Below are 16,573 nucleotides of genomic sequence, written 5' to 3'. Positions count from 1 at the left end.
TAACCTCTAGTTGGAAAATCCAAAAAATAAGCGACCAACCCAAGGTTCGAACCCGGGCACGCTCCCGCACGCCTAGCCACAAAATCCAATGAACACAAGTCCTGAAAAACAGTTGGACTATAATTATTCACATGATAAAATGGTAGTACAGACTCTGCAGTTGTTTGCATGATAAGTCTCTTCGACTCCTGCTCTGGATTTATCTGCTAGTCATGGTTCAGAAAATACCTACACAGCGGGACAAAAGAATCAATGGCTAGTTACTATAGCACCAAATGCACATTGCTGCATTATTATGAAAGCATAAGCAAGTCTTAATGTTCATCAGCAAACATCACAACGAAACATGTCCCAACAAAGAACGAATGAAAAAGCAGTTCATCTTCATCACATTTCACAGGCAACGAACAGGGTAGACGCAATTCAACAGCAAATCCTCTCCGGAGTCGACTGCAAAAACTCCCAAGCTTTTCTCGCCGCCTCACAGCAGCTGTTCCCGGAACACCCTAAGGATGTCAGCGAACGTGACGATCCCGGCGAGCCGGCAGTCGTCCTCCTCGTCGAGCACCCACAGGTAGCTCACACGGTGGGCGAGCGCCTGCACCATGACGGCGACCAGCGAGCTCGCGGGGCTGCAGACCACAGGCTCCTCAGTCGACCGGCGCCCAAAGCTCCCAGAAGAAGGGCGCCTCAGGTACGCCCGGCCAGTGTCCTCGTCAGACGAGGAAGAAGAGAGGGAGAACGAGGTCATCGTCTCGTCCTCCATCAGCTCAAGCATGGCGTCCAGGCCCTTGGACTTGAGGCCGGTCTTGATGGCGCGCAGGATGTGCTCGGGTGGCGAGCCGAAGTAGTCGATGTAGGCCATGAGGTCCGCCGCCGAGAGCGTGGCGATGGCCGCGGCCGCCGTCTCGTCGCAGGCCGCGAGGTGCGCGGTGGAGATCTCGCCGACGAGGTGGCCGTCGGCGCTGACCACGGCGACCGCGGTCTCCGAGGCGATGGCGCGGCGGATGAGGGGCACGGCGGACAGGGCCGCCTCGTCGGGGCGCACCGAGAGGAAGTCGGGGCGCACGAGGCCGAGGGCGGAGACGGAGCGGGCGGCGACGTGGTAGAAGAGGGAGATGGAGTTGAGGAAGTAGCGGACGAGGTCCTCCTGCGTGAGCCAGCAGAAGTCGGTGGTGACGCCGGCAACGCCGGCGAGCTGCTTCTTGCGGCCGCCGCCATTGCGGAGCGGGACGGCGAGCACCTGCGCGCCGCTCAAGATCTCATCAAGCGCATCCAAGACACTGCACGAAAAGTCAAAGACACAGATTAGTAGTCGACACAAACATTGACCAAGGGAGGATTTTATTTTTACTTGAAATTGTCAGATCTCTGAAGCGAAACAGTAGCCTAATAAAGCACATTCATCTACGGCAGACATGCGAAGATCCTTAAAAAAGACATGCTATTTTCTGTCTGGAGTATTTTTCAATCAAAAGCCGCAATTTCTGAACCACATGCTGGCCATGAAAAATCTCCATGGAAGCGACGGATCCAGCCGTGAATCTCGGGAGGGGACATGGGTGGATGTCGCGATCGGCACACGGAGACACTCGGAGCGGCGCCACATGATTATCGCCGATGAGTCGGACGATTTTGACCCCAGGGTCTCCATCCACTCGTTCGAATCGCCTCGCATATTCCAAAGGGAGACCAAATTCTCCACGTAATTTGAGCAGAACCTAGTACTGTCCTCCTCTTCAAACTACTTTCCTACTACTAGCAACAATCATCCTCTTGAAGAAATTTTACTAGCAGCATAATGGGGAGTATGTAGAACATCAAAATAATATTTTTATTGTGAGTACTATTACTCGTTCTTTGCCTGTAAAAGAAAACAGTTTTCGCTAGGATCTTGACTTTAATGGCGTCGTTTAGTGCTTTGTTTGTCCCAGCTCGGCAAAACTCCAATCTTGAACAGGTCAGGCAGAGGGGCAAAGACCAAGGCGCGTCGTTTCCATTGAAAAAAAAATTATTAACGACAATAAAGTACGAGTAAATCGAACGCGTCCTAAGAGAGGAGGAAGGAAACGTCTTGATGAATTACCTGGAGCGTGGATCTACGCGTCGCACCTCGCCGGCGCCGTCTTTGGGGAGGAGCGCGGCGACGGGCCTGGCGAGGGCGGCGGCGGGGCGCGCGAGCGCGTCGGGGGAGGAGCAGAGGAGGCAGAGGACGTCGGCGAGGCCGGCCCGTCCGAGGACGGCGGCGCCGCGCGCGGGGCCGACGGCGACGCAGGCGGCGGCGGCGGCGCGGGGCCCCTTGCGGACGGCGGCGGCGAGGTCGGCGGCGGCGGCCGAGAGCGGGAGGGCCCTCACGGCCGGCTTGCCGATGCAGAGGTCCGACACGTCATTGGCCAGGAGGCTCACTGCCATGCACTCGCGGGCGAACCCTGGGCAGGTTTCGAGAACGAAACCCTCGGCGAGCGGTGTTCCCGGAGAGGGAAGGGGGAGGAGGAATCTGCGGCGGAGGAGAGCTTTTCTTGGGTGGATGCGAGAGAGTTCGCGACGGGGACGACGAGAGGGGATCTCGTTTTAACTACGGCTGGGGATGGGGAGGGCGTATTTATAGGCTTTGGCGGAGGAGGACGCGCTGGGACGCGGTTTGGGTCTGGCGTTGGTCGATGACGGGTGGGGTCGTGTACAGGCGGGTCCACCGGTAATGGTGTAGAGTGGGTGTGGAGCTTGGTTAGTTTTGACTCTACCCGTGGTTTATGCGGCGGTGTCTATGGTGTGCAGCTGTGGATCAACAGCATTCATGCGCCGTAAGGATCATCGGCTTTGGAATCAAGCTTGAGCCGAGACGAGCCGAGCCTAGCCGAGCACACCTGACGACAGCTCACACGTACTGAAGCACACGACACCCCGACCACGCGCACAAGTCGCATTTTAAAACCAATGCAACAATTCACTCACCGGGCAAATATTCAAAAGTCTCTTCTGCACCCGAGTTCTAACTTTTCCTTTATTATCTAGAAAAAAAATCATATTAGAACATTTCGAGAAATTCTGAAAACAAATTAATCTAGCCGTAGCTGACGACGCATCCTACGGGTATGCAAAAGTGCAATGTTGAAAAAATCTGAGTTACAAAAAAAAAGAGATAAATTTTGAAGTTCCAAATAAGTCAACTTCGAAGTGGATCTGTTGTGCAAAGAGTGCGTTATGAACTGTGGTCGCCTACTTCCTTTGGTTGGCGGGGGCAGCTCCTCCATTATGGTGGGTAAAAATGTTCTTTGGCATCCCATTCCGTCCGTTTTATAAACTAGGTTGAAAGGCATGTATTCCTAATCTACGCAGCGTAGATGCTCTATTTGACGGTGTAGGATCTCCCTCTAGAAGTATTTCTCATACAGTGGGTTGGAAATAAATTTTCTCCATATTCATACCTATGTTTCTTATTCGTTTTTGTGTAGCTTATTTTGGATTGTTTTAGGGTACCTCATTGATTACATAAAGAACTTCCTCCGGTCCATAATAGATCAGAGGGAATACACATTTTAAAACTTTTAAGAATGATTGTAAGGTTTTCAAAAGGGGCACTCAAGCTTGGGAGACAGAAATACCTACTCATACACATAACAAAACTAGCTTAACTTACACCGAATTTTTTTACATAGCCTATATAAATGTTCATTCATCGTACTTCTCAATTACAACGAGAGGATGAAACAACCAGCAACTTTAGGTCACGGATCATTAGAGGTCAACATCACAACTGATTAGAGCATCTCCACCAATGACTCATAAATACTAGCCAGCAGTACATATGCTGGCTACATAATGTGGTCGCCGGCAGCAAATGCTGACGAAAAAAGTTAAACTGTTCAGACCTGTTACGACAGTCAATAACAGATGGTAGGTGTACAATTAAAAAAGTAAAGCGAGAGAGGTAGGTGGGCAAAGAGAGGTTGATGCGTGGGCCGGCGAGAAACTTGCCGGCATTTGTTGACGCACCGGATAGCTTTCCTTCCTACAGGTTTTTTTAGGTTTACCAATACTTATATTGGGCTCACGATGATATGATTTTTTTGGGAGCGCAAATATGAGCAGTCTCTGACTAGAATCCTAAAATAACTGCCGGGTATGATTCGGGGCTCGCCGGTGGAGATGCTCTTGCATATACTTTTTTTGTATACAGTCCCTCTACTGCTCATCTTTATGCTAATTCGTAATGAATACGCAATGTACATATACCCCCACTTGACCGATCCTTTCAATGCGAATAGCTTTTGTTAGCCATTATCACCATTACTACACTTGTTTGTAAAGCGTACGTGCACTTCTTCTTCAAGAGGGTGTAGACGCCGACAACACCTGGTCCTGGAACTGAAGTTTGTACAAGAATTGATTAGCAAAAAAAAAAAGCTTGTACAAGAAGAGATATACCAGAATACATCGTATAGTAGGCCATAGTACTTAAATGGTAACAAACGAGGCCCAACGAAATGATGGACCAGCACATGCATGGTCCAAAGTCCAACATTTGGGCTTTCAGCACAACTATATAAAAATTCATCAAAAATTGCATTAATGAACCAATGCAATGTTGCGTGTTATTTTTTTATTATTTTGTGGAGCATGAACAGCATATTTAAAGCATGGTGGGTAGGGCGATACCCTATAGGTGAACATATATACCAACCAACAAGTGGTTTATGTGGAGTTATGAGACCAACTTTACTATTTTCTGTGTATTCCATCTCAGATTAACAGGCGCACATGTAGTTTAAGAAATTGCTTTAACCATTATTTTAGTCAATAAAATATAAAATATATATCACAAAAATTATATCATTGGAAAGCTTTTTTGCATACGAATCTAATGATATAGATTTTGTAGATATAAAAGTTATATTTTGTTGACCAAATCAATGGTCAAAATTTATCTTGAACTGCATGCGTGCCTGTTAAACCGAGACGGAGGTACCATGTAATAAAGAAAACTTGAATATAATGCCATGACCCTATTGCATACTGTACCATGTCTTCATTATGGAGTTTTCTTTCACACCTTACTTTTTCTGACAATATGGTGAAAAGGTTGGAACTGCATGTTCTCAAAGATCATGAGATGCAATTGTGCAGTTTTTCCTAGAAATACGATTAGTCATCCATCACGACAGATCTGCACTTAGGTCATCTGGAACTTCAGACATAGATTACACTTGGTAATTTGGTAGGCACTTACGCTCCTTTCTTAAATATTAAGAAATAGGTTGACCACACTACCATGATCTGTGAAACAATGCGTAATTCAAAATTTTAAAATGCATAATAGGTTTTTTGTTGCACCATAAAAAACACATAAACAAACTAAATTATATAGTTAAATTATATGAGAATCCAAAGGACCTCACGTAAAAAAGTCTCATGAATTAAAACATGCACCGTGTAATCCTCTGAAAATCTTTTTCGACTCAAATAGGGTGGTATGGTCTAAAAGAATCTAAGCCGAACATAAATGTTATTTTTGAATTTTTCAAAACTATGATGTCGATATCGGCTGGATAATATTTCTCTCTCCCACTAAAACCACAAGTAAGAGCATCTCCAGCCACGTCCCCCAAACCGTCCCCCAAACCGCGCCGGATTGAGTGTTTGGGGGACGTGTTTTGTTCGTGCCGCCTTTGGGGGACGTCGCTCCCCAGTCGCGTCCCCCAAACGCCGCCCCCAAATGAATAAAAATTGTTGCATTCAAAAGAGATCGTTCCCGCCGAATCGTCGCGATCAGAGTAGCGGCGATCAAAGTACTAGGCGCGCGATCATATTACAGACCATATAGTGCATGCTAAATTAGAAGAAGGGGTTGGTCGACGGGCGATGTATCCTGAGTCGACGCAGGCCCGTCGATCACGATGACCTCGTCGCGATCTGCCTGGTGCTGTGCATGCTCCGTCTGCTCCGCCGCCGTCGCGTAGGCTGACGATGGTGTAGCAGTCGAAGACGCATCAGCCGGCTCTTGCGCCGCGGTTGCTGCCGCTGCCGCTTCCGCTTCCCGGGCCGCCGCGTGAAATGGTCGTCGTCCGCACCGGGTCCTGGCTCGCGCTGCTCGTACGCCGGGGAGTAGAGGTTGTTGGGGTTGAAGCCGCCATGCGGCAGCGCATCCTGGTAGTGCAGTGACAAGTTAGGCGTCACGCACCCGGGAGTGCCGGAGGGGCCGTCGTTGTAGAAGGCGGATGACGACGGAGAGAAGACTCCCGGAACGTACACCCGCACGTTCGTACTATATGGGCTCGCGTTGGTGGCGGCGAGACACCCGGCCATTAAATGCTGGTGCTGGCGCGCCGCCAGAGCCTTCTTCTCCTGCTCCACCGCCCTCCGTCCTTTCCGCTCCGCCGTCGACATCTTCCGGCGCAGACAGTCTTGATGCCACTGATCATCGGTCCATCCTTCCGGCTTCTTCTTCGGGGCCGGCGCCTTCCGCGGCTTCGCGAACGGCGCTTTCGCCTCTTTCGTCGCATTGCCCGGCAGCTTCTTGGCCGCTTTCTTGGCCATCTTCTTGGGGGCTACCGGCGGCGTCATGGAATGGGAAGAGGGTAGCGGCGGCGGGTGGACGACGGGAGGGAGAAACAAATCGGCGGGGAAAGGAGAAATGAATCGGCGGCGGGATATGTGTTGGGAGGCCAGAAATGCGCGGCAGGATAGGCGCGATATGGCGGGAGGGGCGGGATTTGGCGGGAGTGGGAGACGATTTTTCGCTGAGCCGCTGACGTCTGATACGTCCAAAACGTATCTACTTTCCCGAACACTTTTGCTATTGTTTTACCTCTAATTTGTGTGTTTTGGATACAACTAACGCGGACTAACGCTGTTTTCAGCGAAGCTGTTCAGTGTCTCGTTTTTGTGCGAAATCCAACTTTCGGAAAATCCTCGGAATTTATGCGAAAGGTCTTATTTTTCCAGAAGACTCACGGAGCCGAAGGGCAAGCACGGGGAGGCCCGGGCCCCCAGACACTAGGCCGGCGCGGCCCAGGAGGGGGGCGCGCCGCCCTAGCGTCTGGCCCCCTCGGCTGGCCTCCGACGCCCTCCTCTGGACTACTTAAGGGGTTTCGATCTAAAAATCGCGACCAAGAAGTCGAAGTGGCCCGAAACCCTCCAGAACGCCGCCACATCGCGAAACTCCGTCTCGGGAGCCAGAAGTCTCCGTTCTGGCACTCCGCCGGGACGGGGAATTGGAGGAGATCATCGCCATCATCACCACCGACGCCTCTCCATCGACCATCCATGTTTCCCCCATCCATGCGTGAGTAATTCCCCCGCTGTAGGCTGAAGGGGATGGTAGGGATTGGATGAGATTGGTCATGTAATAGTATAAGATTGTTAGGGCATAGTGCCTAGTGTCCGTAATTGGTACTTTGATGATATTGTTGCAACTTGTTATGCTTAATGCTTGTCACTAGGGCCCGAGTGCCATGATCTCAGATCTGAACATGTTATTGTTTCATCAAGATATTCATTGTTTTATGATCTTACCTGCAAGTTGTATACACATGTCGCTGTCCGGAACCAATGGCCCCGAAGTGACAGAAATCGGGACAACCGGAGGGGATGGTAGTGATGTGAGGATCACATGTGTTCACGGAGTGTTAATGCTTTGCTCCGGTACTCTATTAAAAGGAGTACCTTAATATCCAGTAGATTCCCTTGAGGCCCGGCTGCCACCGGCTGGTAGGACAAAAAATGTTGTGCAAGTTTCTCATTGCGAGCACGTACGACTATAATTGGAACACATGCTTATTGATTGCTTTGTACTTGGACACCGTTTTATTATTATCTGCAAATGCCCTGCTTGATTGTTACATGAGTTTCTCTCATCCATGCAACGCCCGTTATCCGTCCCCGTGCCTACAGTATTTTAATCCTGCTATTTACTATAATCACTACTGCTGTCTCTGTTACTCTGCTGCTGTTATTTCACTACTGCTACTGCTATAAAACTGTTACTACTTATAAACTCTTTCGAGCAAGTCTGTTTCTAGGTGCAGCTGAATTGACAACTCCGCTGTTAAGGCTTTCAAGTATTCCTTGTCTCCCCTTGTGTCGAATCAATAAATTGGGTTATACTACCCGCGAAGACTGCTGCGATCCCCTATACTTGTGGGTCATCAAGACTGTTTTCTGGCGCCGTTGCCGGGGAGCATAGCTTTATTTGGAAGTTCACTTGGATTGATATTGTTCGCTGCAAATTCTCCATCATGGGTAAAACTCGCGATCCTAAAGTCGCCATATTACCATCCACTACAAGAAAAGGTACAACTCTGAGTACCTCTGCTACTCTTGATTCACCATCTGTGATAAGTCAACTTGTTTCACCGCCGCAAGCTTCACTTGCTGGTACTTCTGCTGAATCTGAAAACTCTCATAATATTGATAATGTTTCTGTTGTGCTTGATGATAGTGGTTCATTGGGATCTTTTCTAGATGCTACAATTGCTAGGTCTAGACAAATTGAAAATACTGAAACTCCTAATGCTACTACACCTGTTAATTCACCTGAACTTGATTATTCTAGTGATGATCATGATGAAGATTATGTGGAGCTTAATGATGATTTTATTAATAGATGCAATGCTACTGCTGATGCAAGAAAAATTAAAAAGTTTCTCACACAATATACTGTTAGACATAAGTTATCTCCTGATCCTAAATTTGCCACATCTCCTATATGCATTAAGGATAAGGATTATGATTTTTCTCTTGATCTATCTCATATAGCTATTGTAGAGAAAACACCCTTTTGTGGTACGGAAAAAGAAAGTGCTGTAGAACACATGATTGAACTTTCTTCTATGAGTAGCTTGTTTTCTGATGATGTCAAGATGCGTACTTACTTTGTCGATAAAATTTTTCCTTTCTCATTAAAGGATGATGCTAAAACTTGGTATAATAATTTGCCTCCTGGTTCTATTAAAAGTCCAACTGATTTGCGTGATGTTTTCTTTCGAAAATACTTTCCTGCTAGTGCTCAACATGTTGCTTTACAGAGAATTTATAGATTTGACCAGGGAGATGAAGAGAAATTGCCTGAGGCTTGGGCAAGATTTTGTTCTCTTATCAGAGCTCAACCTGGACATGATTTAGGAAAGAATGATTTACTTGATATATTTTATAGTGGACTAACCATTGAGTCTATGGCATATTTGGATAGTTGTGCTGGTTATGTTTTCAGGAAAAGAACTCCAGACGAAGCTGAAGAATTATTGGCTAAAATAGGCCGGAATCATGATGATTGGACTATGCCTGAACCAACTCCAACGCCAATATTGAAGAAGAGGGGTTTAATTAAATTGAATGATGAAGATATGAGGGAAGCCAAGAAGTCTCTCAAGGAGAAAGGTATTAAATCCGAAGATGTGAAGAATCTACCTCCCATAGAACATATATGTGAGATAATTCCCCCTTAATCCATGATTGAGGTAAACTCCCTTCAACGCTTTACTAGGGAAGATATTCCGTACTCAAAACCTCCTGCTCAATGCTTAGATGAGTTTGATAATTATATTGTTAAGCAAGAAAATTTTAATATGAGAGTAGAGAATCATCTAATGGAAAATTCTCAAGCTATTAGCAATTTGCATGATATTGTGGAGAGAACCTCCAATGATGTTAAGATGCTTGTTAAACATTTTCAAATGGTTTAAACTCAAATTGATTGACACGCGTACAACACGCGACCGTTGGGAACCCCAAGTGGAAGGTGTGATGCGTACAACAGTAAGTTTCCCTCAGTTAGAAACCAAGGTTTATCGAACCAGTAGGAGTCAAGAAGCACGTTGAAGGTTGATGGCGGCGAGATGTAGTGCGGCGCAACACCAGGGATTCCGGCGCCAACGTGGAACCTGCACAACACAAACCAAGTACTCTGCCCCAACGAAACAGTGAGGTTGTCAATCTCACCGGCTTGCTGTAACAAAGGATTAGATGTATAGTGTGGATGATGATTGTTTGCAGAAAACAGTAGAACAAGTATTGCAGTAGATTGTATTTCAGTATAGAGAATTGGACCGGGGTCCACAGTTCACTAGAGGTGTCTCTCCCATAAGATAAACAGCATGTTGGGTGAACAAATTACAGTTGGGCAATTGACAAATAAAGAGGGCATGACCATGCACATACATATTATGATGAGTATAGTGAGATTTAATTGGGCATTACGACAAAGTACATCGACCGCTATCCAGCATGCATCTATGCCTAAAAAGTCCACCTTCAGGTTATCATCCGAACCCCCTCTAGTATTAAGTTGCTAACAACAGACAATTGCATTAAGTATTGCGCGTAATGTAATCAATAACTACATCCTCGGACATAGCATCAATGTTTTATCCCTAGTGGCAACAGCACATCCATAATCTTAGAGGTTTCTCTCACTCCCCCAGATTCACGGAGACATGAACCCACTATCGAGCATAAATACTCCCTCTTGGAGTTACTAGCATCAACTTGGCCAGAGCATCTACTAATAACGGAGAGCATGCAAGATCATAAACAACACATAGATATAAATTGATAATCAACATAACATGGTATTCTCTATTCATCGGATCCCAACAAACACAACATATAGAATTACAGATAGATGATCTTGATCATGTTCGGCAGCTCACAAGACCCGACAATTAAGCACAATGGGGAGAAGTGTAACACCCCAAATTTCAATAAAAAGAAAGTTAGAGAAATCCAGAAAGCAAAATTTCAAACCAACAAAAACTTTTCTTTTTGCATATAGTACCATGCATAGGACTTGTGCATTTGAGTGATATGCCATGATGATTGTTATTACTTGTATTTGATATGCTCTAAAACCCTAGTGTGATCATATGAGGATCACCAACCAAATAAATCAAAAAGGAAGAAATTCCATAAAATGCAAAACCCTAAAAACCCTCACATATACCCTATGGCATTTCTATAAATTTAGACCCTAGACCTATTTGGTCTTCACCATTAGTTGAATAATGTTATTAAACACTTATTACAACTTTTGGAATCAAAGATTCACAATTCAAATGGATTTCAAACACAAATCCCACTCACATATGATAATGGTCAAATTTGACAATTCTAGTCTGATCACCACTTTGAGCCCTTGCCATTCATTTTTTCCCAAACCAATTCTTGCTAACTCTTTGCACCATTTCAAAGTCAACATCAAGGTGAACACTTTTTGTACAGATCACCATACCAAAATCTTTCTTGATCATTAGCTATGCTCATCCAAAGTTTCAACTTTTTAACATAATCAACAATCTCCCACTTATCAAATTTTGCAAAACTTTGAATTATACTTTGCCACCACCACCTCTCATCATCTCTGGTCAAATACAACTTATCTAAACACACACAATTCAAATTGGCCAACTATTTGAATTAAACCAAATTTGGACAAAATTTGCAAATAGCATCTATGGCACTATTACACACTATTTGCTATAGTGATTCTACCCCATCTAATCTACCCAAACCTACACCACATTGTCCCCTGGTCCCCTCTAACACTAAGTGCTGCATAGCAAGCCTAAGGAGAAGAGGAGGGCAGCTAGGGCATGGCCATGCCGGCCATGTCGCCACCCCGACTACCCTCCCCTCTCCTCCTTCACTCTCTGCCCTGCCCAGCTTGTCCAACATCGCCACCTCACTCTACTGGACCACCTAGCACCGGCCATGGTCGAGGAGAAGCTCGACAGCCGCCAGAACGCGCGCGCCCAGCACGGCGACGCCATGCCGATGACGTCGCGCATGGACACGCTCGCAGACGTCACTGGCCACGCGCCGCGCCACCACCTCGCTCTCGCCCTGGCCCCGCTGACTAGTCGTTGAGCATCACCACGCCACCGCGACGCCGCCAGACATGGCCACGACCAGACCCTGGACCGCCGCCGCCGTAGACGGAGAAGAAGATCCCGCCACTGCCGCGACATGCCCGGAAGCAATGCGACCCAACCAAGCCCTGCCCGACCAAGCTGTCGCCGCCAATAGCATCGCCAGGAACCGTAGAACACTGCCGCACCCTCGCCTAGCTCGCTAGCTCGCCGGAGACGCCGCGAGCATGTCGACCACCACCCTGCCCCGCAACCCTCACTCGCCTCTATAAATACTGAGCTCCCCTGAGCAATCCAAGCACACCACCAGACTCCCCACCTCTCACTGCCTCTCAACCACCTCACCACTCTCTCGATTCACGCCGGAGCAAGGCCAATCGGGAGCTCGCCGCCGCGGAAGCTCTGCAACAATCGCCGGCGAACCAGACCACCTCAGGCGACGCCACCTGTACCTGGAGCTTCGCCGTCGTCCACATCTACCCCGAGCACACTGCCATCCCTTGCTGGAGCCGCCGTAAGCTCTCCCACCCCCTACCGCCGCCGCCAGAGCGTCGGGTTCTCGTCGGAGACGACGATGAACCGCGGCCGTAGATCCGCGATCTAATCCAACGCCCCAGCTTCGCCCATACCGCTTCGGGTTTAAACGCCCACTGACGGGTGGCCCCCGCTGTCAGGCAGCCCGCGCGGCACTGGACCGTGGCTGGGCTGGCCTTGGGCCGTTTAAATTAAATCTGGCCCGTTTAGTTTTCCCGCCGGCCTTTTTATTCAAACTAGATTTAATTAATTCAAATAGTTTTGAATACTGCCTCCACTTTGAAATTCAATAGATTCAAATTGGCTAAACCAAATTTAGTGAACTTTATATGGTTGGAAAGCTACTGAAATTATCTAGCCAATGCCACTAGCCTCATGGCCAGATTCTTTGTAGAATAAATGTGATAAAAATAACAAGACAGGGACTTTTCCCTATTCAAATAATTCTTAAAAATCAACCAAAATAGATATTAAGTTAATTCCAACTCTAATAGCTCACATTTGACTTACACTAATTGTTTATGCAATAAAATGGTGTGGTCACCTTGTATGATCATGCCATAGTTTAATGAATGGATATTCTGGCTAGTTTAACTAGTTGATATTGTCCAAAACTATTAAAGTAAATTATGTGGAGCCTTACACTTCACTTAAACTTGTCTCACATGAATTCATGGGATGTTTGGACCCCTGGTCCCAAACTCTCTGATATGAATTACTTGAGATTTAAATCAAATGTAGTGTTATTTAAATAGTATGAGGTGATCTACCTCATTTAAATCATTTTTCACAAATGATGATGATGAACATTTGACTTAGGTCAATATGAGTTCATACATGATTGTTTGAGAAATTAAATCTTAAGAAGATTTCAATGAGAGGAAATTATTTCTCAAGAACCCTATGGAAACTATCATTTACATATGAAATACAAAGAAGTGAATTCTATTTAAACCCCACAACCCATGCACCCTAGTTAATTTATTTGTGTGCATAGAGTAGTTGTGTGTTATATGTGATGTATGGAATAGCCATTGAATTAGTGAGTAATTATACTCGTATTCAAATTTAGACGGTAGCACCGGAGAGTACGCCGAAGAAGAAGGTTGCTACCCAGAGGAGGAGGAGGAACAGTTTGAGAACTACCAAGGCAAGCTATTATTCTTGCAAAGTGCAAAGCCCCTTGGGGCAAGGCACCATGATTCTTACCTTTTCTTACATGAGCCTATCCCAAGTTTTTACCTTACAAGTTTTTTACTTGTTTTCTAAATGAGTTACTTTTATAGTTAACTTTGGTCAAAGTACAAGTTGGATACTAGAGTAGTGAGTTAGTCTTCTCCAAGCAAAGCAAGATAGCACCCCTCATGAATTAGAGCTAGTGCTAATGAATTAAAACTTGACTACTCTAGATGGAAACAATGTGATTTTAAAATGGATTTGAAACCTTGGAATGATGATGCATTCCATTGAATGATTTATGAAGGTGAATGTGAACAAGAGAAGATGGTGATTTTTGATAAACAATGATGTTGGTTTGAATGCGATACCTTTCCAATTATTAAGTACCCCCACAATACCTGATCATGGGTAGGGCTTAACTGGAAGTTTATGCGTCTTAGTATGGGTTCCCTCTAAACAAGCGTCATCGGGGTTATGCCGAAAGCTGCCTCTACCACAAAAGAAATGATATGATATGATGCGAAATAAGGTGAATGTCCGGCCCAAGCCCTGTGCAGTTCCCAGGTTGACAGTTGGTCTTCACTGGGAGGCCAAGCTCATGGGGAGAGGTGCTCATACTAGGATTCGTAAGTGAAAGGTTATGGTTGATGATCCGCGTACTGTGTTACGATGATTCGGGGTAATCCCGACGGATGAAATCAAATGTTGTGGCACAAGTGTGCAACCTCTGCAGAGTGTAAACCTATTCGAATAGCCGCGTCCACGGTTACTGACGGTTGGAAAGGCCATACAGTTTCCGATGTCATATCTTTGAAAATGATGTTGAAAAGGATGATGGTGAAATGACTTGTGGTGAATTGATTTGAAATCACCACTTGAATGGTGGGAATGACACTAATGTTCCCACTTGAGTTAGTTAGCACTTGAACAAGCTTTTCTCAATCTTTGTGAACTAAAACTAGCTTTAAGCAAATAAACTAGAGCTTAGCAAACCACACTAGAATGTCTAGCACTTACATTAGTATTCGTTTGCGAGTACTCATCGTACTCACGGCTTTGTCCCTGGCTATTCAAATGGCCAGAGTATGAAGATGACCAAGGAGATGACCAGCAGGACGCCTACGACAACTAAAGCGCCTTCCGACGTCAAGCGTTGGCATGTGGACTAGAGAGTCCTTGTATCTTACGCTTCCGCTATGTTGAACTATGAACTTGTGTTTGTTTGTTGATCAATAGATCAACTATTCGTGTAATATGGATCATGTGATTCCAAATTTGTAAGACTTATGGTTTGTAATGAATGATGACTGTGATACTTAACTATTATGCCTCGCAACAACAATATTCCTGGGATTGCGATGTATGACATAATAGGCATTCGGACTTAAAAATCCGGGTGTTGACAAGTTGGTATCAGAGCCATTGTTTGACCTTAGAAGACCTTAGTTAGAATGGGCGTTCTGAAAACCTTAGCTTTGAAATCAAATGAAAGAAACTATTTGTGAAAATTTACTACACTCTTGTCTTTGAGACTTTGCCAAAATTTGATGAATCATGTCTATCTTATTTGGAATCAACTTAAAACTTTGCCACACTTTGCACTCTCTAACTTACTCATCCAATTCTCTTTCAGATGGCGCTGAATGAACCCATCAACACCAAGTTTTACCAGCTTGGGAACGGAGGAAGCTTGATCTTCGAGCACGACCTCAACGCCGTCTCGGACTTCCTTGGGCGCCCACACCCCGAGTTTCACGGGGTTCAGCTGGACGACACGCCCGGAGGAGAGTTGCAGTGGGTGATCACTGCCGACTCGAGGGGCAAGATGGAGCCTCCCACCTCGGAGAGGATCCTCTTCTCCTTCCGCGAGAGCAACTGGCTCGACGGACTCGCACGTGGTCTTCAGGAGGCACTTGCGCGCCTCTGTGGACAGAACGTGGTGAGCATCCTCGCCTCTCGCTACGCCCACCTTGTGAGGCGTGATGCCGCGGGAGTGCCCATGGAGCTGCAGCCGCACCCGGAGTTGAGGCACCATGCTGAGAACCTGGACTTCATGCTCTACCAGACTCAGAGGGACCTCGACGCCACTCGCGCTTACGCGAACCAGACCCACGCTCACATCACCGAGCAGGGTGAGGCGATCAAGCTACTCAACAACGATCGCAAGAGCCTTCGCCAGCAGCATGCCAAGAAGGACGCTACGATTCGTCGCCTTCGCGCCCAGATCGCGTCACTTGAGGCCACTGTCAAGGCCCAGGAGGATCAGATTCGTCAGCTGGAGGATGACGATGGAGGCATCGACATTCAGGGAGGAGACGCCTTCCTGAGCGACGACAACGACTTTGAGGAGGACGAGAACACCGAGGAGGAGGACTACGAGTTCCTGGAGGCAGGACCCGACGACTACGTCCCGATCGATGTCGATGATGAGGAGTAGTTGCACTAGTTCCACTTATAGTAGGTGTGAGTTGTATCCCGTCCCTTGTATCGTAGCATGAGAATGGTTCTTAAAACCATTGGAGTATGTGTGTAGTTTGTACTATGTGTTGCATGAATGAATGAATGTTATGTTTGTCATGAAAAGATTACAAGTTTTCAAATGTTTTTCAAACTTAACCAAAATGAACCATAGAATGTTCCCTCTTATCTCATAATCTTCTACATCTTCAGATGGCCCCTCCGAATCGCACCAACGACGCGATCTTGCAAGCCTGCAAACCATGCTTGCAGACTGGGAAACCGAAAGAGCCGAACGCCAAGCCAACCTCATCGCCTTGCAGAACATCGCCAACCAAGGCCATGGAAATCATGACCACCCCGGATCCAAGCTCAATAACTTCCAAAACACCAACCCTCCGGTGTTTAGCAAGACCGAGGAGCCCCTCGACGCCGACGATTGGCTCCAGACTATGGAGAATAATCTGGAGGTAGCTGGAGTGGAAGCCAACGAGAAGGTCTTGTTTGCCACTCACTATCTCATTTGGACCAGCCCGCGCGGT

General features: G+C 46.7%; 1 protein-coding gene across 1 annotated transcript; it reads right to left on the bottom strand.

Annotated features, from left to right (window-relative positions):
• Positions 1-266: 266 nt before the first annotated feature.
• LOC127302664 (CBS domain-containing protein CBSX5) lies at positions 267-2,584 on the bottom strand. The gene is made up of 2 exons (XM_051333198.2): positions 2,087-2,584; positions 267-1,283 (listed from the first exon to the last, which is right to left on the bottom strand). Exons 1-2 carry the CDS (start codon positions 2,410-2,412, stop codon positions 482-484), a joined length of 1,128 nt encoding a protein of 375 aa, XP_051189158.1. The 5' UTR covers positions 2,413-2,584; the 3' UTR covers positions 267-481.
• Between the last annotated feature and the right edge of the window lie 13,989 nt (positions 2,585-16,573).

Source organism: Lolium perenne, chromosome 1, assembly GCF_019359855.2.
Source record: "Lolium perenne isolate Kyuss_39 chromosome 1, Kyuss_2.0, whole genome shotgun sequence".
Lineage (NCBI taxonomy): Eukaryota > Viridiplantae > Streptophyta > Magnoliopsida > Poales > Poaceae > Lolium > Lolium perenne.
This window is presented reverse-complemented; position numbering and strand designations above follow the sequence as displayed.